Source organism: Boleophthalmus pectinirostris, unplaced genomic scaffold (assembly GCF_026225935.1).
Source record: "Boleophthalmus pectinirostris isolate CB_2022bp ecotype Guang Dong unplaced genomic scaffold, ASM2622593v1 HiC_scaffold_4, whole genome shotgun sequence".
Taxonomy (NCBI): domain Eukaryota; kingdom Metazoa; phylum Chordata; class Actinopteri; order Gobiiformes; family Gobiidae; genus Boleophthalmus; species Boleophthalmus pectinirostris.
The window spans coordinates 33,209,963-33,235,931 of record NW_026571353.1 but is presented as its reverse complement, the minus strand read 5'-3'; the positions used below and the strand labels follow the sequence as shown (position 1 = coordinate 33,235,931).

Genomic DNA, 25,969 nt, shown 5'->3' with positions numbered 1-25,969 from the left:
CGTTATTTTAAGTTCTAAAGCAACAAAAAGCAACATACCTCCTATAAAGATGCACTATGGGGCTTTTCTGATTGAGTTGGGCCCGCCACCTTTGTCACCATGGAGATTTTATTACTTTACTGGAATATTTTATTATGGATTTAATAAATTACAGTTATTGCTAAAACGGCCGCTTGAAAAACATGTATTCTTACTGTGAGCGTATCGCCTTTCCACAGATCTAACTTGGACTGGTGACGTGACCTGCATGTTTCCATGGAAACAGACGACGCCATGCTGTGACAATATCATTTGCGGCTCTAAAGTCTAACCTTTTTTATCTTTTTATTTTTTTTTTACAATTTTATTTATACATTTCGATAGCAAATTACAAAGTACGTATACCAAACATATATATCTGTGCAATTTTTTCCAAAAATAACCCCAGAAAAAAAAAAAAAAAAAAAAAAAAAAAAACAGACAAAAAATAAAATAATAATAATAATAAAATAAAATGGATTAATAAAAATAGCAACAGTAATAGTAATAATAAAATCTAAAGTAAAAAAAATAATATATATATAATAATAATAAATGAAAAAGCAGCAGATAATCAAAAGACAGATAAATACACAGTGACGGATAAAAAATAAAAAAGGCATACACAACCATGCTAAGGTATGGTGCCCGTTTTATATGTGTCCATATATTCCAAAAATGGCTGCCATGTTTTTTCAAATTTTGTGGTTGAACCTGCAAGTGTAAACCTCGTCTTCTCAATGTGTAAAAAACTCATAAGGTAATTTATCCATTGGTCATGTGTGGGAGGGATCGCTTCCTTCCACCTCAAGAGAATGAGGCGCTATCAAAGAAGCGAAGGCCACAGCGGGAGAACAACGCTCCGTGGTCGATACACCAGGGGGCAGCACACCGAAGAGCGCTGTCAAAGCATTGGAGGGAATTTCAGTTTTATATGCCTCAGACAATATATGGAACATTGATGTCCAATAGTTATTAAGGTTAGGACATGACCAAAAAGTATGTATAAGTGAGCCAGTATCAGACTTGCAGCGATTACACAGTGGGTTTGCGTCTGGGTAAAATCTGGCTCACTTTTCCTTAGAAAGGTGCAACCGATGAAGGACTTTACACTGAAGAAGTCCATGCCTTGGCACAAATGGAAGAAGAGTGCATTTTACAAAGGATAGCTCCTCAAAGGTTGTCAGATATGTTCAGCGTTAGATCTTTTTCCCAATGTACCGTTTATCTTCAAGTTGTGCACGCTTTTATTTCAGCACACCTGGACGACTGTCACGCACTTTATTCCGGCATCTCACAAATTGCACTTTACCGACTACAGTTCGTCCAAAACTTTGTGGCACGACGTTTAACAGAAACCAAAAGAAGAGAGCACATCACCCCAATCCTTGTGTCTTTGCACTGGCTTCCTGTTGATTTTAGAACTGATTTTACGATTTTGTTGTTTGTTTTTAAAGCTTTGAATGGACTAGACCCACAATACGTCTCGGACCTCATCCAAATTTACATCCCCGCATGCTCTTTGAGGTCCAAGGTCCAAGCTCCAGCTCTTGGGGCCTAAGACGAGACTTAAAACCAGGAGGACCGGGTCTTCTCCGTGGTCAGCCCCAAACTCTAGGACACTCTGCCCCTCCAAGTCCGAACAGAGTGTTTTAAGTCTCGTCTTAAACCCACTTTTATTCTCTGGTTTTTAACACCATGTGAGTTGTGTGGTCCTCTGTGTCTTTTATTTATTTTATTGGTTGTATTTATTTATTGCTATTCTATGGTTTTGCTCTTATTTTACTGTTTTTATTAATTTAAGACTAGTATGATTAAATCTGAGCATTTATTTGATCATTATAGTATTATTGTTATTTATTATTATGTATTTGTGCAGCACTTTGGAAACTGTTTGTGAAATGTGCAATATAAATAAAGTGGATTGGACATTCCATGCAAAGCAAAAACAAAACAAACTCCATGGAGACAAGATGGCGGACCTTCCTCCATCAGAAAAGTTACATAGAAGATCTTTAATACAGTCTAATTACATCCCATATAGTGTCTCTGCAAAGTGCACTTTTAAAACGCTGTGTGGTCCACTTGTTTTCTGAGAATCCTTTTTCCGGTCGTCAATAATGATTTCCACAAACCGCGCTAATTCACACAGACACACTCCAGAACTGCTTCAGTCCACAGCGCTCACAGGAGGAGAGGACAGAGCAAAGGGATGTGAATGAAGCTTAGAGGGGAAATACACTGGGAAAAGAAATATTAAAACCATTTGAAATCAGAATGTAATTTGATTTTGAGCTATTTCATTTAGTTTGTCAAGAAGTTGGCGGTTTTGAGATTTTAGAACATGACATGAGGCGACAGTGGCTCAGTGATTAGAGCAGTGGTTTCCCAAATCGAAGGTCAAAGGATTGATTTCTGCTCTGATCAACTTCTGTCGTTGTGTCCTGAGGCAATACGCTTCACCCACATTGCCTAGTATGAAAGTATGAGGCCCTTTACACGTACACGGGTATTTTTTTAAATGGAGACATTTCCCTTTGACTGTACCCATCTTTTACACGCAAACAGCAATTTCACCTCTGAAAACAAATCTTTTTAAAAACTCTGGCTAGAGTGGTTTCACGTTTGTGTGTTAAGTGAGAGTTTTAGGCAGCTGACACGCCAAAAGTGTGACCAGTGTTTACCTTATTGTGAGGTCAGAGGTCAGTATGTGCCCAGCTGAGGTGTGGGACTCTGCCTCTGCCTCTGGAGACGGGACGGTTCCACTCAGTCCCAGAGGAGGAGCACATGTGTGACTTAAAGGACATTGAAAATGAAATGCATTTTCTGTACTACTGTCCTTTGTATCATGACCTGCGCTGTCAGTTGTGTCTAGTATTTGTTTAAATGTAATGTTTTCAATCTGGCTCAGTTTGTGTTAAAAGCCTGGGACCTTCATAAGAGGAAACTTTATGTTTGATGTGTGATGTGTCTGCTTATTGTTTCATGTGTTTTATACTGTAAGCCCATGTGGGCAGGGCACCAACTAAATGGTGCATGACACTAAAAAAGTAAAATGAACTACACTAAACTGTTCTGATGATGATCATGGAGCATTGAGAGAAACAGTCACATTTCTTTTGGTGCAAACATGTTTCATGTGTTTGTACACACAGCTGATGTTTCATATCCATGACCAGAGACAAATGAGGCTCGGAGGTCAGTGATTTTGTCATTTCTTTAACAGATCTGTGGAGAGGCGAGCCCGCTCAGTAATGCACATTTTTCAAGGTATTTTTGAGTAAAACTTAAAACAGTAATGAAATAAATGCTACAAGTTTAATCTAATCCAGGTGCCGCCCATAGACTTGGTGTAGTTATGACGGCGCTCGATGGCATATTTATGTGGGTTGATATAAACAAAAACTTTTGAAAATGATGCTGTGTGCACGATGTTATTTTGGAAAAAGAAGGGAGTGAAATATTCGTTTCTTAACTTACCCGGCTGTGTGTAAACATAACCTGACAGTGGTGTGTGCGAGTGCTGGTGGAGGTCTGAGATGGTCGATCGTGCAGATTGGCAGGAATGTCCAGGGCAGCTGTGGCTCAAGCTCTTCTTCAGACTCAAAACGTCACATTGTGGTGTCATTGAAATACAAATTTGGAAGCTTCAGAAAACTGCAGTGCGGATTTCTTTCTTCTTTTGTACAATTTTGTTTTTGGACCCAGCACATGGTCGCAGTTTTTGTTGGATGTGCATGTCTCTATCTATCAGTACAATAGTAACTTCACGATCATCGGGTAAGGAGCGAGTGAATAATGTGATGTAATGTTTGGGAGTCTTGAAAGCCACTATATAAATCCAATGCATTAATATTATTATAAGTGCTGGTTTTCCCTATTGATTACATTGAAATTTATAAGGAAAAATGGCTCTTGGACTCACTGTATTAACAAGCAAGTTGTGTTTTGCCCTGAGCAGATTTCCAAAAAACAAAATCTTGCCAAGTTAAGATGACTTGAATTAAGAAAGTTTTATCATGATTTGAGTAAAATTCACTTGACAAGTAAAATTATCTGCCAGTGGAACAAGACTTTTTGTACTAAAAATATGAAAATACGTCTTGCTACACTTAAAATAATAAAAACAACAACTTTTTGCACTTAAAATAAGAAACAAAATCAAATATTGCTTGAATGAAAAAAAACACACTTATTGCATTGGTAGATCATTTCACTTGTCAAGTTAAATCTACTCAAATAAAGTCAAACGCTCTTAATTTAAGTCATTTTAACTTACCTAGATATTGTTTTTTTTCTCCTATGTAGGCTTGTCGCAATGTCATGAATCCTGCAATTTTTGACAGTTTTTAATATTATCTTCTTATTAACCAAGACAAGGGAGTAAAAAATGTAATTTTTAGTCAAATATAGGTCCTAAAATGTTTTTGTATAGACAGATAATTCTCCACCAAACAAGAGAAGCTTAAAACGGACAGATATTTGAGCTCACGAATTGGCTTTGGTTGTATTTAATTCTCAAACATTTATTTCATATTTAATCTGCGTTTGTCTAAATGAGCCTTCTGTTTGGTGTAGTTATTTTTTGCAGCGCGTTGCCAGGTCAGTGACTAAGACATAATTAAAAGCGTTGGGGGTTGGGGGAGTTTGCCAGGCACAAGATCAAACAGACGCTGCACAGAACATGAACGTTGGCACCAAAAGTGGCACAAACATTTTTACGACAAATAAACACATTCGACACATTTGGATACGCAGCAGAATCTTTTGTGATTTAAACGTTTTTATTTTACGGAGTCTTGTATTTAAATGTGTGACTAAAACTTTTTCTGTATTTTCCAAACGTCTGACTTCAACGTTGGAACCAAAAGTGGCACTGGAATTTTAGAACTAGAATTTCACATTTGGGTGTAAAATACAATACAATTTAGTCCTGGTCTGGTCTGTGTTTAGTCCTGGTCTACAGTAGTCCTGGGGTTAGGTTTAGAGTTTGTTCTGGTCTGTGTTTAGTCCTGTTCTGGTCCATGCTTAGTCCTGGTCTACAGTAGTCCTGATGTAGTCTGTGTTTAGTCCTGGTCTGGTCCATGTTTAGTCTTGGTCTACAGTAGTCCTGCTTTGGTCTGTGTTCAGTCCTGGTCTAGTCCTGGTCTAGTCCGTGTTCAGCCCTGGTCTAGTCCATATTTAGTCCTGGTCTAGTCCTGGTCTAGTCATGGTCTGGTTCTGGTCCATGTTTAGTCTTGGCCTGGTTCGTGTTTAGTCCTGGTCTACAGTAGTCCTGGTCTGGTCCCTCTATAGTCCTGGTCTGGTTTGTGTTTAGCCCTGGTCTCCAGTAGTCCTGGTCTAGTCCATGTTTAGTCCTGGTCTAGTCCTGGTCTGGTCCTGGTCTAGTCCTGCTCTACAGTAGTCCTGGTCTGGGCTGTGTTTAGTCCTGGTCTAGTCCATGTTTAGCCATGGTCTAGGCCTAGTCTAGTCCTAGTCTAGGTCTAGTCTGTGTTCAGCCATGGTCTAGGTCTAGTCTAGTCCTAGTCTAGTCCTGGTCTGGCCCTGGTCTAGTCCTGGCCTAATCCTGGCCTAATCTTGGTCTAGTCCGTGTTCAACCCTGGTCTGCAGTAGTCCTGGTCTAGTCCTGGTCTGGTTCTGGTCTACAGTAGTCCTGGTCTGGCCCTGGTCTAGTCCTGGCCTAATCCTGGTCTAGTCTTGGTCTAGTCCGTGTTCAACCCTGGTCTGCAGTAGTCCTGGTCTAGTCCTGGTCTGGTTCTGGTCTACAGTAGTCCTGGTCTGGTCCGTGTTTTGTCCTGATGTAGTCGTGGTCTGGTCCTGGTCTAGTCCTGGTCTAGTTCGTCTTTAGTCCTGGTCTGCAGTAGTCCTAGTCTAGTCCGTGTTTAGTCCTGGTCTACAGAACAAATTCGCCTCTATAACGTCAGCCTCGATGAGCTTCATTTGACTGGAGCTGAACTTCTTTACACAGTCTGTGGTCGTTCCCTGATCATTTATAATCAGTGCAGATTTTTACTTCAGTTTCTCGTTGTTTTCTTCTTGTATCATGAGACCGAACCGACTCGTGTCCTTTGAGTGAACTCATATTTTGTTTATTATCTCACTCTCTTACTTAATCTGTTTAATCTATTCCTCTCAGTGCAACACGCTGGTCAATGGCGAGTATTGATCCTTGAGTTAAGAGCCTTCTGCGCTTTTACAGACGAGTCGAGAGCTGCTCCTGCGTTACACAACAACACGAGAGACGTCCACTGCTCTGGAGGTCAGTGCGTTTCAGAGATTTATTGATGCTTTATAGTCCAAGTTTCAAAAGACCTGCGAAGTTGTTTGGGTTTTGTCAAAATTTCTGTACTAAAGGTTGAGTTCACGGGACATCACAACACGCTGGAGTTCCTATCGTTTGAAACTGAAGTGGAAAACAAGGTGAGAATTTGATGGAAGAATTGTCAGATTGTACATTTGTTTATGGGGAAAATAAACTCAGAGGACGGACGGAGGAAACTGCAAAAATTTTAGCAGACCAACAACTGAAGCACCAAACTCTTATTTATCACAAAGCCCCTAAGTTTTGGAATGCCCTCCCTCTTCATCTGAGATCATGCTCCTCCTAAAAACACATTTTTTCAAGACGGTTCCTCTGCTCAGTTTCATTTCTCTCCAGCGACTAGGTCAGGAATCAGAATACACTAGACGGTTTACAAGAACCATGGAAGTTGTAGACCGTGCACCGCCCAATCAACAAAGAGCTGTGAAGCCATGATGTCAAACTCAAGCGCCTGTCTGGGTCCCTTTTGTGTTACAGCACAACAGTAAACAAAGCGTCGAGATGGATGTAGATTAAGACAGACATTCTGTGTTGGCAACGATTCCCGAGATCGAGGATTTAAAGCTGGAACAAAGAGAATGTTTGGTGAAATTTATCAAGAGGAAAGAACATTATGGCTACGTTCAGACTGCAGGGCTTAACGCTCAATTCTGATTTTTTTGTGAAATCCGATGTTTTTGCAAGGTTGTTCACATTTCCAATTAAATGCGACTTGTATGTGACTCCAGTGTGAACATTAAACGGCCCGAAAGTGTCCTGCATGTGCACTGGAGGACACGATGACGTCAACCGCAGCGAGCGTGCTCTGTGTTTACGGAAGTTGTCCAAATATGGACGCAGCATTGAGCACCTGGAGAGTTTAAAGTTCCTCTTTTACCGGAGCCAGAACATGAACAACTTACTTGTTTTAAGGAGGAGATTGAGAAGGAGAAGGACGAGGTTTTTTTGGCCGTGGTGTTTTGTGGGGCAGCGGCAGCGACGTCCGTTGAAAGGAACGTGTGGATGTGGAGACGGAGCCAAGAGTGGTGAGTGGTGATGTGCTTCACTTCAGTGACACGGAGTTCATTAACAATTTTCGCCTACTTCAGCGCAAAATAGTGACGTTTGTGGCTTGTTGATGACGTGTAGGTCAGATGAATGCACTTTGGCCATTCAGACTGAAGTCGCATGTCAAAAGATTAAATATGTATCGGTTTTAGGACCACATATCCAAGTGACCTGGGTCGCATTTGAAAAAATCTGATCTGTGTTGTTCAGACTGTCATTAAAAGATCAGATACAGGTCACATAGAAGCCAAAAAATCAGATTTGCGTCACTTCAGGCTGCAGTCTGTACGTAGCCTATTGCCTTTCTTCCTACGGGATTTGGCGCATTACATACGTCACGACCAAATAGCAGCAAAAAAAGTACCCGCCTACCGTCGAGCGAATGAATCCTAATGCTTTGATGTCAGACGGTTTCCAAAAAGTGAAACTGGCTGATGAATCAGGCCAATTCAACCGCCCATGAGCTTTACTCTGAAGCTGTCAACTTTAGACTTTTATCTGTATTAAGCCACTTCATTCATGTAATATTTTTTATATTTATTTCTTATATATTATATTTGTTTCACTATGTCGTGTTTCATGGTGTAAAGCAGTGTTTCCTAAAGACTGGCTCGTGACCCTCAGGTGGGTCGTAAGAGATTTCTTGGGACCACCATCCTGCTTCTCATTTTTTCAGCATCACTGCCTTGCCTAACCAACTTTCTGTAGCAAAAAACAAGTGGGAAAATTTATTTTGACTCGTATTTATATTATATTGACTTGTGACTTTTAAAATACAGGTCCCCAGAAAAAAGTTTGGGAAACGCTGATGTAAAACACTTTGATGCAACTTGTTATGGGTGTTTTAAATGTGTTGTATAAATTAAATTACATGACTTGACTTGACTAAAAGAAGTTACTATCAGGACAGTAGACGGGGGTGTCCCAAGGGCCCAGAATTGGACTTTCTTTCTATTCATTGATATTAGAGGGGGGCCCATGTAAGGCTTCTTGCCCTGAGGTTTTTGATTTTATGATGTGATTATCTCTGTTTACTGGGCACTAAAGACCAGAGTGCCTATTAATTTTATATCCAGTAGCGTGGCCATTCTCCCCATCCGCCCATCTCTGCCTGAAAACTGCAACACACACACTAAACCTGAGCCATTATAAATCATTTTCAATCATATTAACAAATTATGAAGAAGACCTATTGGTGGTTGTAATATTTAAAGGGCCCATATCACTCTATTTTTTTAATCTGTGTTATAATGTTGTGTTGTGACTAAAAATACCTGGAGTTGTGTTTTTGTTGACATGGCATCTAGAATAAATTTTGTGGAATATATGCCTGTTGCTATTGAAGCCCAACTTTGTGCTCTAATAAATGGACAGTGATTTATGTTTTAATAGGAATGTAACTGTACCCAAAAGCTCGTCCTCTTTCTTATAATTGTTCTAATTTCTTTCTAGCAGTCTGGCATTTTTGTTTTGTAAAGGAGCTCACTGGAGGAAAAAGTGTGGAGACCCCTGCACTATAAAAATAATCAGGTTCAACCTTTTTGGATATTTAATGTCAAAGTACAGTGTAATCTACAGGAGAAACTGTCTGAGTCTGACCTCATTCTATTTTAGGATCTGAAAACCACAAATTGACTCATATGAATGATTTGATTGTGTAATTAACTTTTATAGGGAATGAGAACTAAACACGAGATTGCCTATTAATTTAACATCCAGCAGCGCGCGTGGCGGTTTCCCCTCTCCACGTACCCAAAGGGGCGGGTCGTGTCCACGTGTAGCCGTGCACGAGGCCATCTGGTGACGCGCGTGGAGCAGAGACGCCAGAAGAAGGAAAAAAAAACAAAACAAAGCAACAACTTAATCTGGCGTTAGTCCCGTTACCATCTCCTAATCTGGCTCAGCAACAGCAAAAAACCCACACTGTCTACGGACGCGTGAACGTGACTGCAACGTGGTTACCTTGGAAACAACAAGAGCTCTCCCTCCCAAAATCTAAAAAAAGGTGCTGTTTGATATTTGGGTCACTACTATGTGTAAATTAGGGTGATCAGACGTTCCTATTTACACAAAAATGTCCCAGTTTGAAGCCCTGTGTCCCCTGTTCCAGCAGATTTATCCAAAAACATCGATTTGTCCCAGTTTTATACAAGAAATGACACTATTTTTGACCAATTTTATCCTTGCCAACAGTCAAAAGAGGCAGAAACTGTCATTTATTTTGGTAAAAAATACAGAAAAGATGCTTTAAAAATGACCAAAACACAAAGAAAAACAAAGAAAATGTAACTGCACTGACTCACATTAGTGTATAACATTTTTAATACGTACTTGTTTCACAGTTTTATTATTATAACCAACCCAAACCGAGTGTCACAGTTTTTTATTTTGAAATTCTGGTCAAAAAAGTGTAAGTGTATCAAATTATTGAAGCTATTAACTGCAAATATCAACAATAAACAGAGTGTCTTAAGTGTTAGAGGAGGAATAATACACGTTTTGATGGTGAATAATTCATGTTTTTATAATGTTTTTAATGTAGGCTGACTTAATATTTTTTTTGATAACGCAATTGTTAACCATCACTAGCCTTTTTAAATTACAATATATGCATTTTTTAAACTATAATTTACACTTTAGGTATCTCAGAAAGGCTGCCAGGAATTCATATGGAAGCCAACAAATACGGGATTCAATGTCGCTAAAAACACTGAGCATTACGCACGCACGTGAGCGGTGCAAGCCATGCGTAAACATCCCACAGTGACTGATTTAAGACCCCTGTCCCCTCCCTCTGCGCGCTGTCTTTAATCCTTTAGACAGAGATGAGTATTTCTGGTGACTGGAGGACGCAGATGAACCGCTGTGCGTCGAGAGTACGGAGAGTTGGTGCCACGGGAAGGAACACGGCATGATTGATTACGTTAAACACGCGGTTATGGTTACAGAATGGTTAAGATCAGCGTCTGACCAAGGTTAAATGATAAGGAATACGGTTAGGCTCGTCCCTCTGGTGCCATCTCACCACGCTCTCGCACGAACCGGGAGTGTGTGAGCTTTTTACGCGGATACGTCGGTGCGTAACAGCGGCGTGGACGCGGAGACCTACGGAGATACGGCGCCGAGGAGATGTGGGCGTGGTTTTCGCCTTCTAAGATGATGCCAACTAAAATAAAACTGGCTTCTCGCTTCTCACCGGAGCCAATCCAGAGAGAGGACTCGGGAAAAGGCGATGTCATCTCCCCAGCGGATCTAGTGTTGTTGCTTTAAAGCCGCAGCGCCTGTTTGTGTGCTTGTCTCCACCCCGTTTCAGCTGTACATTTATAAGAACTGTTTTGCTTTTTTGTTAATTTTTTTTTATCGCTTTTATCTGCTGTACTGTTGCATCATCTGTAGCCATGTCGGAGTCGGAGGATATGACGGAGTTTGCCAGCATCGTGGAGCGGATCGAGCGCGGAGAGGTGAGTGCCGGAGTGGGTGATTTATTGCGGGGTTTGACAGCGGTGCTCTGCCTGTCAGTGATCCATGGGCAGCGGCCTGGACGCTTGCAAAACATACGCTCCACATCACACGCGATTACATAGAGGGAAAGCATGCAATTACATCATTCTACAGCTATTAATAGCGCTGTAACGTTGGATCATGAGCATTGCAATTTATGCGAGAATCATTTTTGTGTCAAGCTCTTTCTTCCACTATTGCACCACGTTTTTAATCCAGTTTTATTTCTACATGATTCATCAACTCTCACCTTACCTATAAAGGCAAGGGGAGTGTCTTGCCCAAGGATACAATGACTTGCTTAGACTTAAACAGACTTTATTGATCCACAAAGGAAATTATTTTGGAGACAGTAGCTCACACATCGCAATATAATATAATACCAAAGAGTAAAAAAAATAAAAATTAGGGGAGTAAAGATATCCAAGTCTCACGATATGATATTTATTGCGATATTGTGGGAAAGCTCACGATATGGTGGGAAGGCTCACGATTAGAGATTTAACAATATTCAAATCTCTCGGTACGATATTTTCACAATATACATCTCACAGTGCGATATTTATTGCGATATTTTGTGGAGGCAAAACAAACAAAACTGTTAATATGCAAAATTTTTCTCTTAAAATGCCTTGACAAGACTTAAAAGTGTTAGAACTGTTATTTCTTCTTGTAGTCTGCACTGAAATGGAGCAAAGGATCATGGTCTATGTAGTTCTCTGTCATTTTTTAGCTATTGCTGCACCAAAACTCTTAATTAAAGCAAAAAAACCTTGCAACTCGTTATATTGTGATGGTCCACAATATTATTGTGAGAACTTTGACGATATGATATCACGATATTTCGATTAGTGTTACACACTTAATAAAAATAGCAATAAACTTAAAAATAATAAAAAAGAAACTGCTGTTAAATAAGATATAAATTATGTAAATAAATGACATCTATGCTAGTAGTATCTGATAGGGGTGTGCAAAAATATCAAAATATCCACATATCGTATCGTTTAATGTGATGATACAATATCGATATCGTGGGCTGCTGTATCACCAAGAGTATTTTCTGGTGTATTTTACTAAATTATTTTGTTACAGCGCTACAGTTTTGTTTTCGTTTATGCGACACATTTGACATTTTCACTGTTTTCATGATTGAAATGAATGTGTTTTATATGAACTTTGCACAAGAAGTGGTTTAACAAACACTTTTAGGATAACAGCCATGATTTAGCCTTTATTTTTTATTGAACCGTATCGAATCGAAAGCTCACAGTATCGAGATATGTATCGTATCGGCAACTTCTTAATGATACCCAGACCTAGTGTGGGATCAAACCAGTGATTAGATTTGAAAACAGGTGGGATCTTTCTGTCTGGACTTGATAAATGTTCATATTTATTTTGCACTTTGATCCTACTCCTGTAAAGCCTGCATAATTCTCCTGCTATGTAATCGTGCTTATACATTAGATAGATATCAAATACCAGAATATGCACGTCATAAGTACTGAAATACCGACCTTACATCAGCTATCATGTCAACTTTCTCTCATTAAAATTAAATTAGCAGACATAATTTAAATTGTTCATCTTGAAATCGAAATGATTTGCTTTGAATCAACATAACATAGTGAATTATTATCATTATTTGTGCATTATTATCGCTGTAACATACCCTCAGAATGTGTTTTCCTCTAGTAGTCTACCTCATAAACATCATAACCAAATGACCACCTCTGTTATCTTTTCTGTTTTCATTTATTTTCACATATGGCACCAATGTTTACTCAGTTAGATGCTCAGTTTTGCACTTGCATTTTATTTAAAGGCTCTATATCACACTAAATGCTGCGTAAACAGACCTGGAGTTGTGTTTTGTTTCATTCTCACATGTTTAAGTAACTCTTTATTATTAGTCTGTCCACATCTCCAAAGCTCAAAATGCTCCACTTTGTGATGTCATGAAGCTGTACTTTTCCATTTAAAAAGTAAGTTGGCAATTCCAGGGCTGAAATGATCCAAATGATTCTAGTGAAAGTGTACAGAGTTTAAACACAGCGGAACTGAATGATCACATGACGTGACTTGGAGTCAGACTTGAGTCACTATTTTTACGATTTTAGACTTGACTTGATAAAATGGACTAAGATTTGGGACTCGACTTGGACTTGAAGGTCATTGACTTGGGATTTGAGTCGGCCTGTGACTTGAGAAGCACTTTTAAATCTGAACTCTTTCTATTCTGGCCGTAATCATTCACTGTAAGATCTTGTCAAGACATTTAAAAAGGAAACATTTGCATTTCTACAACTCTTATATACTCTATAAATACTCAAATATAAATATACTCTGACTTTTTAAGTGCAATTTAGTTTAAAATTCATATGAATTGCAAAAATCTAAGCTATATTTGGTACTTTGGTTTAACCCTTGTGCACCTCTTTAAAATAATCACACCTGTGCTCCTTCATGACTAAAATATACACTGGAAAAGAATACCACAATATTTTTTTGCAGTACAAATTTTTGTCCAACTTTTTAATATCAGTGCCTTCATTTTCTTCTGCACTAATCATATATCCCAAATATAATATAATATTTGGAAATTTTAACTCCTTAAATGCTGTTTTTGACAGCAAAAGGCTCAAATTATGTGCATGAAAAATGTAAAACATAGATTTTTTTTCTATATCTTTCAGGTAATTTTAGTTTGTTTGTGTTGAAATTATCAGAGGTTGGGGGCTCCTCTAGAACACACCCAGATCATTTTAACCTCAAATATCTAAGTCTCTGGACTTCAGTGTGGACTCAAATGTACAAATGTCTTTCTCTTGATATAATCTTGAAATGGAAGATCCACAGTAAAAAATAAAAAAGACACTAAAACAAAACATTTTGAAAGGTTTTCTACACCAAAGAATGAAAAATACATCAAAAAGTAAAAAATATACTGGTAAAGTTATGTGAGTGAAAAATGCATTTTAATGGAAGTCAATGGAACAAAAATGTACCTAAGGACGACAGGTATGAGTTTTTTTTATTACAGACCGTTCAGTTAATGTGATCTTGAAAGAAAACACAGAAATTAAAAATACATCACAAAATACACACACTGGCCAATTTTGGTGCAATAAAGCCAAACTTATATAAAAAAGAAAAGCTGAGATGAACAAAAATGTACCGAGGGGTTGCAGGAGCGTTAAAGACTTGAAATGACTTGAAGCTCAAAGCAGCCGACTTGGACTTGACTCGAGACTCGACTTGGACTTGCCTGTGTTGGACTTGGGACTTGACCCGGACTTGAGGTCAAAGACTTAAGACTTACTGGAGACTTACAAAATGACGCCTTGGTCTTACCTCTTAAACGTGCGAATGAAACAAAACTCAACTCCAGGTAACTCCATTATAACGGGTCAGAAAATAGAATATGAGCCCTTTAATTATATTTTCTCAACTTTTCAGACTTCAAATTACATCTGTGAAGACATGTTTTTCTTTCAAATATGGAAAAATGTTTCTATCAGTTTTGTCGGACCAGCGCACTTCACTTTTCTACTTTGAAGTTTCCTGTTTGTTGGTGAAGAATAATATCCCACAGTGTGATCTGCCTGTGTTCTTTTGTGTGTCAGGGCCTGTGTTCTTTTGTGTGTCAGGGCCTGGGAGCTTCAGGGCACTGGGCTCTCGTTCTATAAATAGTAAACGAACGTGAATATGGAACGGTTGAATTAGCGTCAGCATGAGTGGCTCGGTCTCACACTGCAGCAGGCTGGAGTCAGTCTGCTCCGTCTTATGTGCAGCAGCTGGGGACAGTGACGAGGCGCCGCTAAATCAACCGTGCGCCTGCTCATTTCTGCCTGTAGGGGGCGTTGTTTACAAGACATGAGACTGTCAATCTGCACTGACAGCCCCTCGGATCACCAACAGTCACTCACACTATCTACATGCAGAGGCTTAATGGGGGAAATGTCTCGCCAAAGGACGTTATAATAAAACTGATTGGAGCTGGATCCGTGTACTGTTTGTTCTTTTGAATTTCAATTAAGAATGAAAAACAATGAAATGGGAAAACAGTTATTTAATTTTTCCATTTTAGTGTCAAAACAAAAAAACAAAAACAAAAAAACAGATTTCGACTTTTATTTCCAATATTTAATTTTAAAGTTTATTTCACATAAACACCAGTCAAAAAATTGCCTCAGTGCAGATTATTTTTATTTCATATTTTATTCTCTCTGGTTTATTTGCTCCTAAAGTTGATGTGCTAGAAGAACTTACCTGAAACATCATTAGAGTTTTGTGGACAAACATTTCCTCTTCTTTTATATCAGAAAGTAATTGTTGAACTCCATGATGAGAAGCAAGTAGCAGCGATAAACTTTGTTCAGTTGACACCATAGAACGAGAATAAAAATAGTTTTTATTATAGAGCCATGGTTGACGCTGAATTCACAAGTGGCTCAAAGCAAACCAAGAGAATAAAAATATCTAAATTAAAATCTGCTTTGAGACTGTTTTTGATTGGTGCTATTTGAAATAAACGTTAAATTAAGAATTGTCTCGATCTTGAAGGCGCTTGGGCTCGGTCTTGTCTTGGTCTTGAAGGAGTTTGGACTTGGTCTTGTCTCGGTCTTGAAGGAGTTTGGACTTGGTCTTGTCTCGGTCTTGAAGGAGTTTGGACTTGGTCTTGTCTCGGTCTTGAAGGCGCTTGGACTCGGTCTTGTCTCGGTCTTGAAGGTGCTTGGACTCGGTCTTGTCTCGGTCTTGAAGGAGTTTGGACTTGGTCTTGTCTCGGTCTTGAAGGCGCTTGGACTCGGTCTTGTCTCGGTCTTGAAGGCGCTTGGGCTCGGTCTTGTCTCGGTCTTGAAGGCGCTTGGGCTCAGTCTTGTCTCGGTCTTGAAGGAGTTTGGACTGGGTCTTGTCTCGGTTTTGAAGGCGCTTGGGCTCGGTCTTGTCTCGGTCTTGAAGGCGCTTGGGATCGGTCTTGTCTTGGTCTTGAAGGCGCTTGGGCTCGGTCTTGAAGGTGCTTGGACTTGGTCTTGTCTCAGTCTTGAAGGCGCTTGGAGTCGGTCTTGTCTCGGTCTTGAAGGCGCTTGGACTCGGTCTTGTCTCGGTCTTGAAGGCGCTTGGGCTCGGTCTTGTCTCGGTCTTGAAGGCGCTTGGGCTCGGTCTTGTCTCGGTCTTGAAGGAGTTTGGACTTGGTCTTGTCTCGGTCTTGAAGGCGCTTGGGCTCGGTCTTGTCTCGGTCTTGAAGGAGTTTGGACTGGGTCTTGTCTCGGTCTTGAAGGTGCTTGGGCTCGGTCTTGTCTCGGTCTTGAAGGCGCTTGGACTTGGTCTTGTCTCAGTCTTGAAGGCGCTTGGAGTCGGTCTTGAAGGTGCTTGGACTCGGTCCTGTCTCGGTCTTGAAGGTGCTCGGACTTGGTCTTGTCTCGGTCTTGAAGGAGCTTGGACTCGGTCTTGTCTCGGTCTTGAAGGAGCTTGGACTCGGTCTTATCTCGGTCTTGAAGGTGCTTGGACACCTTGGAGTGATAAAATGGAGATAGATTTGTAAAAACATTGATATATACGTGACAAAATAACAGTAAAATACAAATAAATGTCGAAACTTACAAAGATGGTCTTGATTTGGTCTCGATGGGACGTGGTCTCTGTGTTGTCTCAGTTTCGGCCTTTAAAAGTCTCGGTCTTGTCTCAGTCTCAACCTTCAGAGGTCTTGGTCTTGTCCTGGTCTCGGGACCCTGTGGTCTCGGACAGGTCTTGGTCTCGATTCGTGTGATCTTGCCTACAACACTAGTCGAAATTGGCATTGTTTTGTCTAAAGAAAGGGTGTTTTGATGATCATTGTGGCATCAGAATCAGTATTCAGTATCGAGCCTTTAGTATTCGAAATCAGTTTAAATCTTAACAATAGGCTGCCTGTTAAATTCTTAAATATCTAAAATATCTGTGAGTGTGCATGAAGTGTGGTGATGGGAGCCTTTTTGACGTGACAGAACGACTAAACTAATGGATTTTTAAAAAGCACTTTGAGCAGCTTTAAACGTAGAGCCCTGCCAGTTTCGTCTGATCTCTGAAGCGACGCAGGGCTGGGCTTTTACTCGGATGGGAATAACAAGTGCCAAAGTGGCTATAGTGCAAAAGCGTTGTTGTGTCCTTAAGCAAGGCACTTCACCAGCATTGCCTGCTATGAAAGATTTGGAATTTGTGTTATAATTATAGGATTCTGTTCAGAGTTTACATTTTAAACTCCAGAAGAATTCACAAACAGACTGGAATATGAGCAAACAAACACATTTCAGAACATGTTTGTGCCGATCTAAACTAAAAGGATTGCAGTTTTGTTTATGCAGAATAAGATCCTATATTACACACAAATCCCTCTTGAGAGCTTTAAACAAAGTTATAATGTTTTACCCCATCAAAAACATATCTGGAATTGTGTTTTGTTTCATTCACGTGTTTGAGTAACACTTTATTATTAGCCTGTCTACATCTCCAGAGCACAAAATGCTCTGTTCCACCAGTAGAGATTGGAAATTCCAGGACTGAAGTTGTTCAAATTATTCTTATGAAGCTGCATGGAGTTTTAAAACACAGCGGAGCACTTCCTGTATTACCACATGATATCACAAAGCTCAGCCTAAATATGCAGGTTTTGTGTGTTAAACACATGTGAATGAAACAAAACAAAGCGTTCATCCACTGATCTGAAGGTTGGCAGTTTGAATCCCGCTCTCGACATAAACATTTTTGGTTGAGCGGTCAGATCCACTGACCCACAGGTTGGCTGGTGTGATTCCACAGATGAATGCTGTTGTTGAGTCCTTGGGCAAGACACTTAACCCACCTCGTCCCGAGTGTCTGCGTACACTGGTGTGTGAATGTGTGTGAGAATGGGTCTGTGGTTTCTTGTTGTAAAGCACTTTGAGTGTCTTGAAGGTGGAAAAGTGCTATGGAAAAAGGTGACCATTTGACCCATGACCAAAACTATCAATTTAAAAATAAATATAGGCTGCAAAAATGTACATTAGGGCAGTTTTGTGATGTATAAAACATAAAATGAATAAAATACACTTCGAACATGAAATAAGGCATAAAAAAACATAAATGTATCCAAAATAAACTATATATCCAGCTGTTCTACAATGTCTATATTTACTTATTTATATAAAACATATCCCAAAATAAATTTTATTTCAAGTTTTATCGTTTCAAGTTTGGAAATGTAACACACAAATCGAAATTGCAATCAAAATGTTTGCAATTAACTGCACAGCCTTATTGATGGCACAGATTGGCAGCCTCACTTCCCCAGGGCAGCTGTGACTGCAAGAGTATCTTACCACTACTGAGTAAGCAGAAAGTCCTTTGAGTGTCTTAAAAGGTGTAAAAATATTGTTCTGGAGTTGTGTTTTGTTTCATTTTTGAAGAGGTAACAACATTCTGACATGACTTAAAGCTCACAAGAGTCAGTTTTGTGTAATATAGAAGCTTTCACATAAAAATATTTCGTGCAGTAATCCGTAATTCCGTATCTAACATTCAGAATACTAAATGAGACAAATGCATACGTCTCGTGTCTGTGGGCGGATCTCTCCATCAGTTTTAGGACAATGCACGGCACACATCTAAAACAAAGGCTCTTCACAAACACATAAAGGCCTGAATGTGCAGAAACAAAGCATAATATTAAACTCCACCATCAGCCTCAGTGTGTGGAGACGCTCATCTGACCTGTTTGTTTTCATGTTTGTGCTGTGTTAGGAATATGATGACTAAAATCAGGACTAAACCAGGAAAAATCAGGATTAAAACCAGGTCTAAACCGGAACTAAACCAGGTCTAAACCAGGACTAAGTCATGTCTAAACCAGGACTAAAATCAGGACTAAAACCAGGTGAAAACCAGGACTAAACCAGGTCTAAACCAGGACTAAACCAGGTCTAAACCAGGCCTAAACCAGGACAAAATCAGAACTAAAAATCATGGACTCAAATCATGACTAAAAACTAAACCATAAACCAGGACTAAACCAGGACTAAAAACTAACCAGATAAACCACTAAAACCAGGTCTAAACCAGGTCTAAAACAGGACTAAGCCAGGACTAAAACCAGAAATAAAACTAGGTCTAGACCAGGACTTAACCAGGACTAAAACCAGGTCAAACCAGGCCTAAACCAGGACTAAATCAGAACTAAAAGCAGGACTAAAATCATGACTAAACCAGGAGTAAACCAGAAACCAGGACTAAACCAGGTTTAACCAGGACTAAACCAGGACTAAACCAGGACTAATCTAGGTCTAAACGAGGTCTAAACCAGGTCTAAACTAGGACTAAATCAGGACTAAAATCAGGACTAAGCCAGGACTAAAACTGGGACTAAACCAGAACTAACCACAAACAAAGCATAATATTAAACTCCACCATCAGCCTCAGTGTGTGGAGACGCTCATCTGACCTGTTTGTTTTCATGTTGTGGTGTGTAGGAATATGATGACACAAATGGGGCAGCTGCTATTCCTGTATGAACTGTCCTTGGACTATAAATGTAGCTTTCTTCATATGGACAATAATCAGATTCAAAATAAAATAAAATCCATTATAATATAAGGGGGTTTAATTTCTATACGTTTTGACCATAGAGCAGTAAATATACCATAGAGCAGCGGTTTTCAATAGGTGATGCCCGTCTCCCCCTGGGGTGGCACCACATCTGTCCAAACGGTCCACATCTGTTCACATCTGCAGCAGTGTTGAGATCGGTGATTGTGTGTGTGAGTATGAGCTGTAGAATTATGTCGTTACTCTGGCAACCTACTCATAGACCTGGTTTAGACTAAAACCAGGTCTAAACCAGGACTAAACCAGGACTAAATCAGGACTAAACCAGGTCTAAACCAGAACTAAAACCAGGACTAAAATCTGGACTAAATCCAGGACTAAACAAGTACTAAAACCAGGTCTAAACCAGGTTTAAGCCAGGACTAAACCAGGACTAAACCAGGACTAAAATCTGGACTAAAACCAGGATTAAAACCAGTTCTAAACCAGGGCTAAAATCAGGACTAAACCCAGGACTAAACCAGTACTAAAACCAGGTCTAAACCAGGTTTAAGCCAGGACTAAACCAGGACTAAATCAGGACTAAAAGCATGACTAAAATCAGGACTAAACCAGGACTAAAACCAGGTCTAAACCAGGACTAAACCAGGTCTAAACCAGGTCTAAACCAGGACTAAAGCAGGACTAAAAGCAAGACTAAAATCAGGACTAAAACCAGGTCTAAACCAGGTCTGAACCAGGATTTAACCAGGTCTAAACCAGTTCTAAACCAGGACTAAAATCAGGACTAAAACCAGGTCTAAACCAGGTCTGAACCAGGATTTAACCAGGTCTAAACCAGTTCTAAACCAGGACTAAAATCAGGACTAAAACCAGGTCTAAACCAGGTCTGAACCAGGATTTAACCAGGTCTAAACCAGTTCTAAACCAGGACTAAAATCAGGACTAAAACCAGGTCTAAACCAGGTCTGAACCAGGATTTAACCAGGTCTAAACCAGGACTAAAGCAGGACTAAAAGCAAGACTAAAATCAGGACTAAAACCAGGTCTAAACCAGGTCTGAACCAGGATTTAACCAGGTCTAAACCAGTTCTAAACCAGGACTAAAATCAGGACTAAAACCAGGTCTAAACCAGGTCTGAACCAGGATTTAACCAGGTCTAAACCAGTTCTAAACCAGGACTAAACCAGAACTAAAACCAGGTCTAAACCAGGACTAAGATTAGATACCACAGGTCAAAAACATCTTATATATTAAAGCAGTGTTTTCCCAAACTTTTTTTCTTTTTCTCTGTCCTATATTTTAAAAGTCACAAACCTTCGCAAATAAGTCAATAAACATTATTGATAAATCACAAATTAAAGGTGGATTTGACCGTTATTGAACTTTAATTAGGATATTTGATAGGAATAGGAACTGAACAGGAATGTAACAATATCCAAAACTCACGATACGATATTATCACGATACACATCTCACGGTGCGATATTTATTGCGATATTTTGAAGAAGCTAATATAATTGTAGATGGGACACTGTTTTGCTTTTAAAATACCTTGACAAGATTTTGGTGTGAATTATTTCCATCATAATCCCAAGAATTCAAGTAAAAAACATATCTCTTCATGTTGTCTGCACTGAAATGAATCATGGGAAATGTAGTTTCTAGGGGTGTAACCATATCCCAGTCTCACGATACAATATCGTCACCGTATGAACCTCATAGTACGATATTTATTGCGATATAATGGAAAAGCTCACGATTTGGTGGGAGGGCTCACGATTAGGAATGGAACAATAAAAAAAACAAATTTCTCGGTACAATATTTTCACGATATACATCTCACGGTACGATATTTATTGAGATATTTTGTGGTATATGCGATTTTTTCCTCTTAAAATGCCTTGACAAGACTTAATCCAAAAGAACTTAGACTTAAAAGTGTTTGGAACTGTTGTTTCTTCTTGTAGTCTGCACTGAAATGGAGCAAAGGATCATGGTCTATGTAGTTCCCTTTGTCTTTTTTTTAACTATTGCTGCACCATAACTCTTAATTTAATCAAAGAGACTTGTAATTTGATATATTGTGATGGTCCACGATATTATTGTGAGACTTTTGACGATATCACGATATTTCTGTTATTTTTACATCCCTATGACTGAGTGATCGTGTCTCTCTGAACAATTAGTATTACTTAAGTTTTAAACAATGACAAACAGTAATTGAACCAGCAATAAAATGTCTCCATAAGCAAGAATTTCTCAACTTTAGCTGCAGAAACACTCCTCGGGGGCAGGCAGACGGGATTCGCTGACTCACTCGCTCTCTCACGTGTCAGAACTGAATATTGCAGAACTATATTCAGATTGTGACAAGGCAAACCCCCCAAAAAATGTTGCAATCCACCTGAGGGTCATGATCCAGCATTTAGTCCTGGTTTATTCCTGGTTTAAACCTGGTTTAGACCTGGTTTTTAATTCTGGTTTAGTCCTGCTTTTTGTCCTGATTTAGTCCCAGTTTAGACCTGGTTTTGATCCTGGTTTAGACCTGGTTTTAGTCCTGATTTAGTCCTGAGTTAGTCCTGATTTAGTCCTGTTTTAGACCTAGTTTAGACCTGGTTTTAGTTCTGGTTTTAGTTCTGATTTTAGTCCTGCTTTTAGTCCTGATTTAGTCCTGGTTTAGTCCTGTTTTAGACCTAGTTTAGACCTGGTTTTAGTTCTGGTTTTAGTTCTGGATTTAGTCCTGCTTTTAGTCCTGATTTAGTCCTGGTTTAGTCCTGGTTTAGACCTGGTTTTAGTCCTGCTTTTAGTCCTGATTTAGTCCTGGTTTAGTCCTCATTTAGACCTAGTTTAGACCTGGTTTTAGTCCTGCTTTTAGTCTTGATTTAGTCCTGTTTTAGACCTAGTTTAGTCCTGGTTTAGTCCTCATTTAGATCTAGTTTAGACCTGGTTTTAGTCCTGCTTTTAGTCTTGATTTAGTCCTGTTTTAGACCTAGTTTAGACCTGGTTTTAGTCCTGATTTAGTCCTGGTTTAGTCCTGGTTTAGACCTAGTTTAGACCTTCTTTTAGTTCTGATTTTAGTCCTGCTTTTAGTCCTGATTTAGTCCTGGTTTAGACCTGGTTTTAGTCCTGCTTTTAGTCCTGATTTAGTCCTGGTTTAGTCCTCGTTTAGACCTAGTTTAAACCTGGTTTTAGTCCTGCTTTTAGTCCTGATTTAGTCCTGGTTTAGATCTTGTTTAGACCTTCTTTTAGTTCTGATTTTAGTCCTGCTTTCAGTCCTGATTTAGTCCCAGTTTAGACCTGGTTTGATCCTGGTTTTAGTTCTGGTTTAATCCTGCTTTTAGTCCTGCTTTCAGTCCTGATTTAGTCCCAGTTTATACCTGGTTTAGACCTGGTTTAGATCTGGTTTTAGTTCTGGTTTTAGTCCTGATTTAGTCCCAGTTTATACCTGGTTTAGACCTGGTTTAGATCTGGTTTTAGTTCTGGTTTTAGTCCTGATTTAGTCCTGGTTTAGACCTGGTTTAAAAAAAAAGATCTGTTTTACTATTTCAGCTTCCCTTTCACAGACTGGTCTCTACTCGTCCCACTTGACATTATTTAAGACTGCGTGCTGCGTGTATTAAACCGAATCAAAGTCCGACCATTCAGATTTATGACTCTTATTTGCTCTTAAACGCGGCAGTGGTTGCTATGGAAACAAGAGCCCGCCCCTTCTGTCTCTCCCTCCTGCCCCCCTCCGCCGTGCGAAGGCTTCTGGGTTGCCAGGTTTGCGCAGTTTCAGCAATTGTGAGCTCACTTTTCATTTCTCCAGGCTATGTATTTTGGGATTGTTTCAGAGAGGGTTTTCAGCAAGCCAGAATTTCACAGAATATTTGTTTTAGTATTACTATTATAAGTTTTAAATGTCTTTTAATAGGCCACATTACTGAAATTAAAACAAAACATCTTCTGTTGTGTTGTAAATGCAGCACAGTGGTCAGTCTTGCGTATTTGTTCATGTAACCTAAAGAATTACATACATATTTTTGGATTTTAAAATAAACCGGACCACAGCTTACTTTTTAATGCAGCCTAACATTACCTAACTCATAGCTGAAAGTGAAAATTTATTATTTATTAGCACTTACACTTAAATCAAGTTAGTAAATGTAATTGTAAGTATAATATAATATAATATAAGATATAAATAGAAATGTCATCTTCTCAAGTGTCGTTACAGTTCATATAGTTAAAATAGTAAAAGAATAAATAAAAAAACAACACACAGTTCGACTAGAAATGTCTACTTACTTAAATATTAGAATGTTAAAAGACTATAGCTCTACTATAGCATATCCACCGAAGTTAACTGGAAATATTTTGTTTTTATTTCATTTTCATTCATTTATTTATTGTTCGTTCAAATTACAACTAAGTATAACATTGTACATACATTGAACTCAGTGCAGTATTCCCTAGGAGTGTGCAAAAATATCAATATTTCGTATTGTTTAATGTGATGATACAGTATCGATATATTAGACTGCTGCTGTATCGAGTATTTTTTGGTATATTTTACTAAATTATTTTGTTACAACGCTACAGTTTAGAGGAAAGAAATTTGTTTATGTGACACATTTGACATTTTCACTGTTTTGACGAGTAAAATGTTTGTGTTTTATATGAACTTTGCACAAGAAGTGGTTTAACAAAGACTTTTAGTATCACAGCCATGATTTAGCCTTTATTTTTTATTGAACCGTATCGAATTGATTTGAAATATATTGTATCGAATCGAAAGCTCACTGTATCGAGATATGTATCGTATTGTGGCCTATGTATCGAGATATGCATCGTATCGTGGCCTATGTATCAAGGTATGTATCGTATCGTGCCCTATGTATTGAGCTATGTATCATTTTGTGGCCTATGTATTAAGATATGTATCGTATCGTGGCCTATCTGTCGAGAAATGTATCGTATCGTGGCGTTTGTATCGAGCTATGTATCGTATCATGGCCTGTGTATCGAGATATGTATCGTACGTGGCCTATGCATCAAGATATGTATCGTATCGTCAAGTTCTTAACGATACCCAGCCCGAGTTTTCCCATAAAACATGAAGAAGTAAAACCATACAATCAAAGTAAGCCGATGACAGGGTGTGGACTGAAATTAAAGCTCATTATGCCTATTATAACAGCGAACTTACCACAAATCGCGAAAATGTTACTTCATCGCTCCCGTTTTCTTGTTTCTGCGGTGAGATCTGGCACCCCCGTGTGCGCTCCCTCTCCTCTCTCCACTGCGCACCGTCACTCTATTTAAATTCACTCATCCACACGGACTCCGCATCTCCTGCTCGCATTCACAAGTTGTTTTTACCCTCAAAGAACAAACTACGGGATAAAGTTTCGCGTTTTGAGACTCGGGAATCGTTTTCACCGCCTCCACAATGACTACGGAGCGGCGACGCAGCAGTTTTATCGGGGTAAGTCGCGCGTAATGAGACTTTTTGGAGACGAGGATGAAGTTTGGTGTGTTTTTTTGTCTCGTCATTGTTCGGGATCTTGCAGCATCTGAAAACACGCCGATTGCAGCTGCCAGCTAGCTTAATTAAAAACCAACAACAATGCCTTTTTTCTTCATTTCATTCACAGTTTATCGTCTTTTCTTTGCGGGATATTTTTAGTCTTGCACATTTTACGACGTGCGTTTGGGGTTAACAGGTGTGACTGACTGACTGAATGAATGGATGGACACGCAGTTGGCGATTTGCAAAAAGTTTCATGTTGGGCTGGAAACAAAAGAGGAATTGGGGGAAATTGTCTGCACGTTTTTAGCTTTCAAACGTGAGCTCCCGGGATGTGTTTAACCATTTGGATAGATTTAGATTTAGCTGCGCTTAATCTGGTGTTATGTAACAAACGTGCTAAAGACCAGCTGGACTTGGACTATTTGTGTTTTTGCATTAAAACCAGGCCGTGGGAAAGTGTTTGTAATGTATTATTTAGCTAAAAGAAAATCACTGAAACTAGTCTTGCTTATCACAATAACATAAAATAAGTAAAAAATAAGTATGAGGACGTTTTTAGTATAGTAGTTTGTGGATAAATTAAAACAATCAACATCTGGCAAGTGCCCTGCCTTATGGGGGTGAGCTGTATTGACAAAAAATAATAATATTTTGCCCATGTCACAAAAGGCATGGTCTAATTTATTTATTTATTTCATTTTAGTAACTAGGGATGTAACAATAATCAAAATATTGTGATATCGTATTGTCAAAGTTCTCACCGTAATATCGTGGACCATCACAATATATCGAATTACAAGTCTCTTTGCTGAAATTAAGGTTTATGGTGCAGCAATTACTAAAAAAAAAAAAAAAAAAAAGACAGAGGGAACTACATAGACCATGATCCTTTGCTCCATTTCAGTGTAGACTATAATAGAAATAACAGTTCTAAGCACTTTTAAGTCTTAGTTCTTTGGATTATGTCTTGTCAAGGCATTTTAAGAGAAAAAAAGTTTGTTAG

The 25,969-nt window shown here is 39.1% G+C and overlaps 1 protein-coding gene across 1 annotated transcript in view; it reads left to right on the top strand.

The window, feature by feature from the left end:
* Nucleotides 1–10,529: 10,529 nt before the first annotated feature.
* The window catches only part of trim36 (tripartite motif containing 36), an 80,760-nt gene continuing 65,320 nt past the window's right edge, over nucleotides 10,530–25,969 (top strand). Inside the window, 1 exon segment of the mRNA XM_055161625.1 lies at nucleotides 10,530–10,848. Coding sequence (XP_055017600.1) covers nucleotides 10,786–10,848 — 63 coding nt within the window. The 5' untranslated portion in view covers nucleotides 10,530–10,785.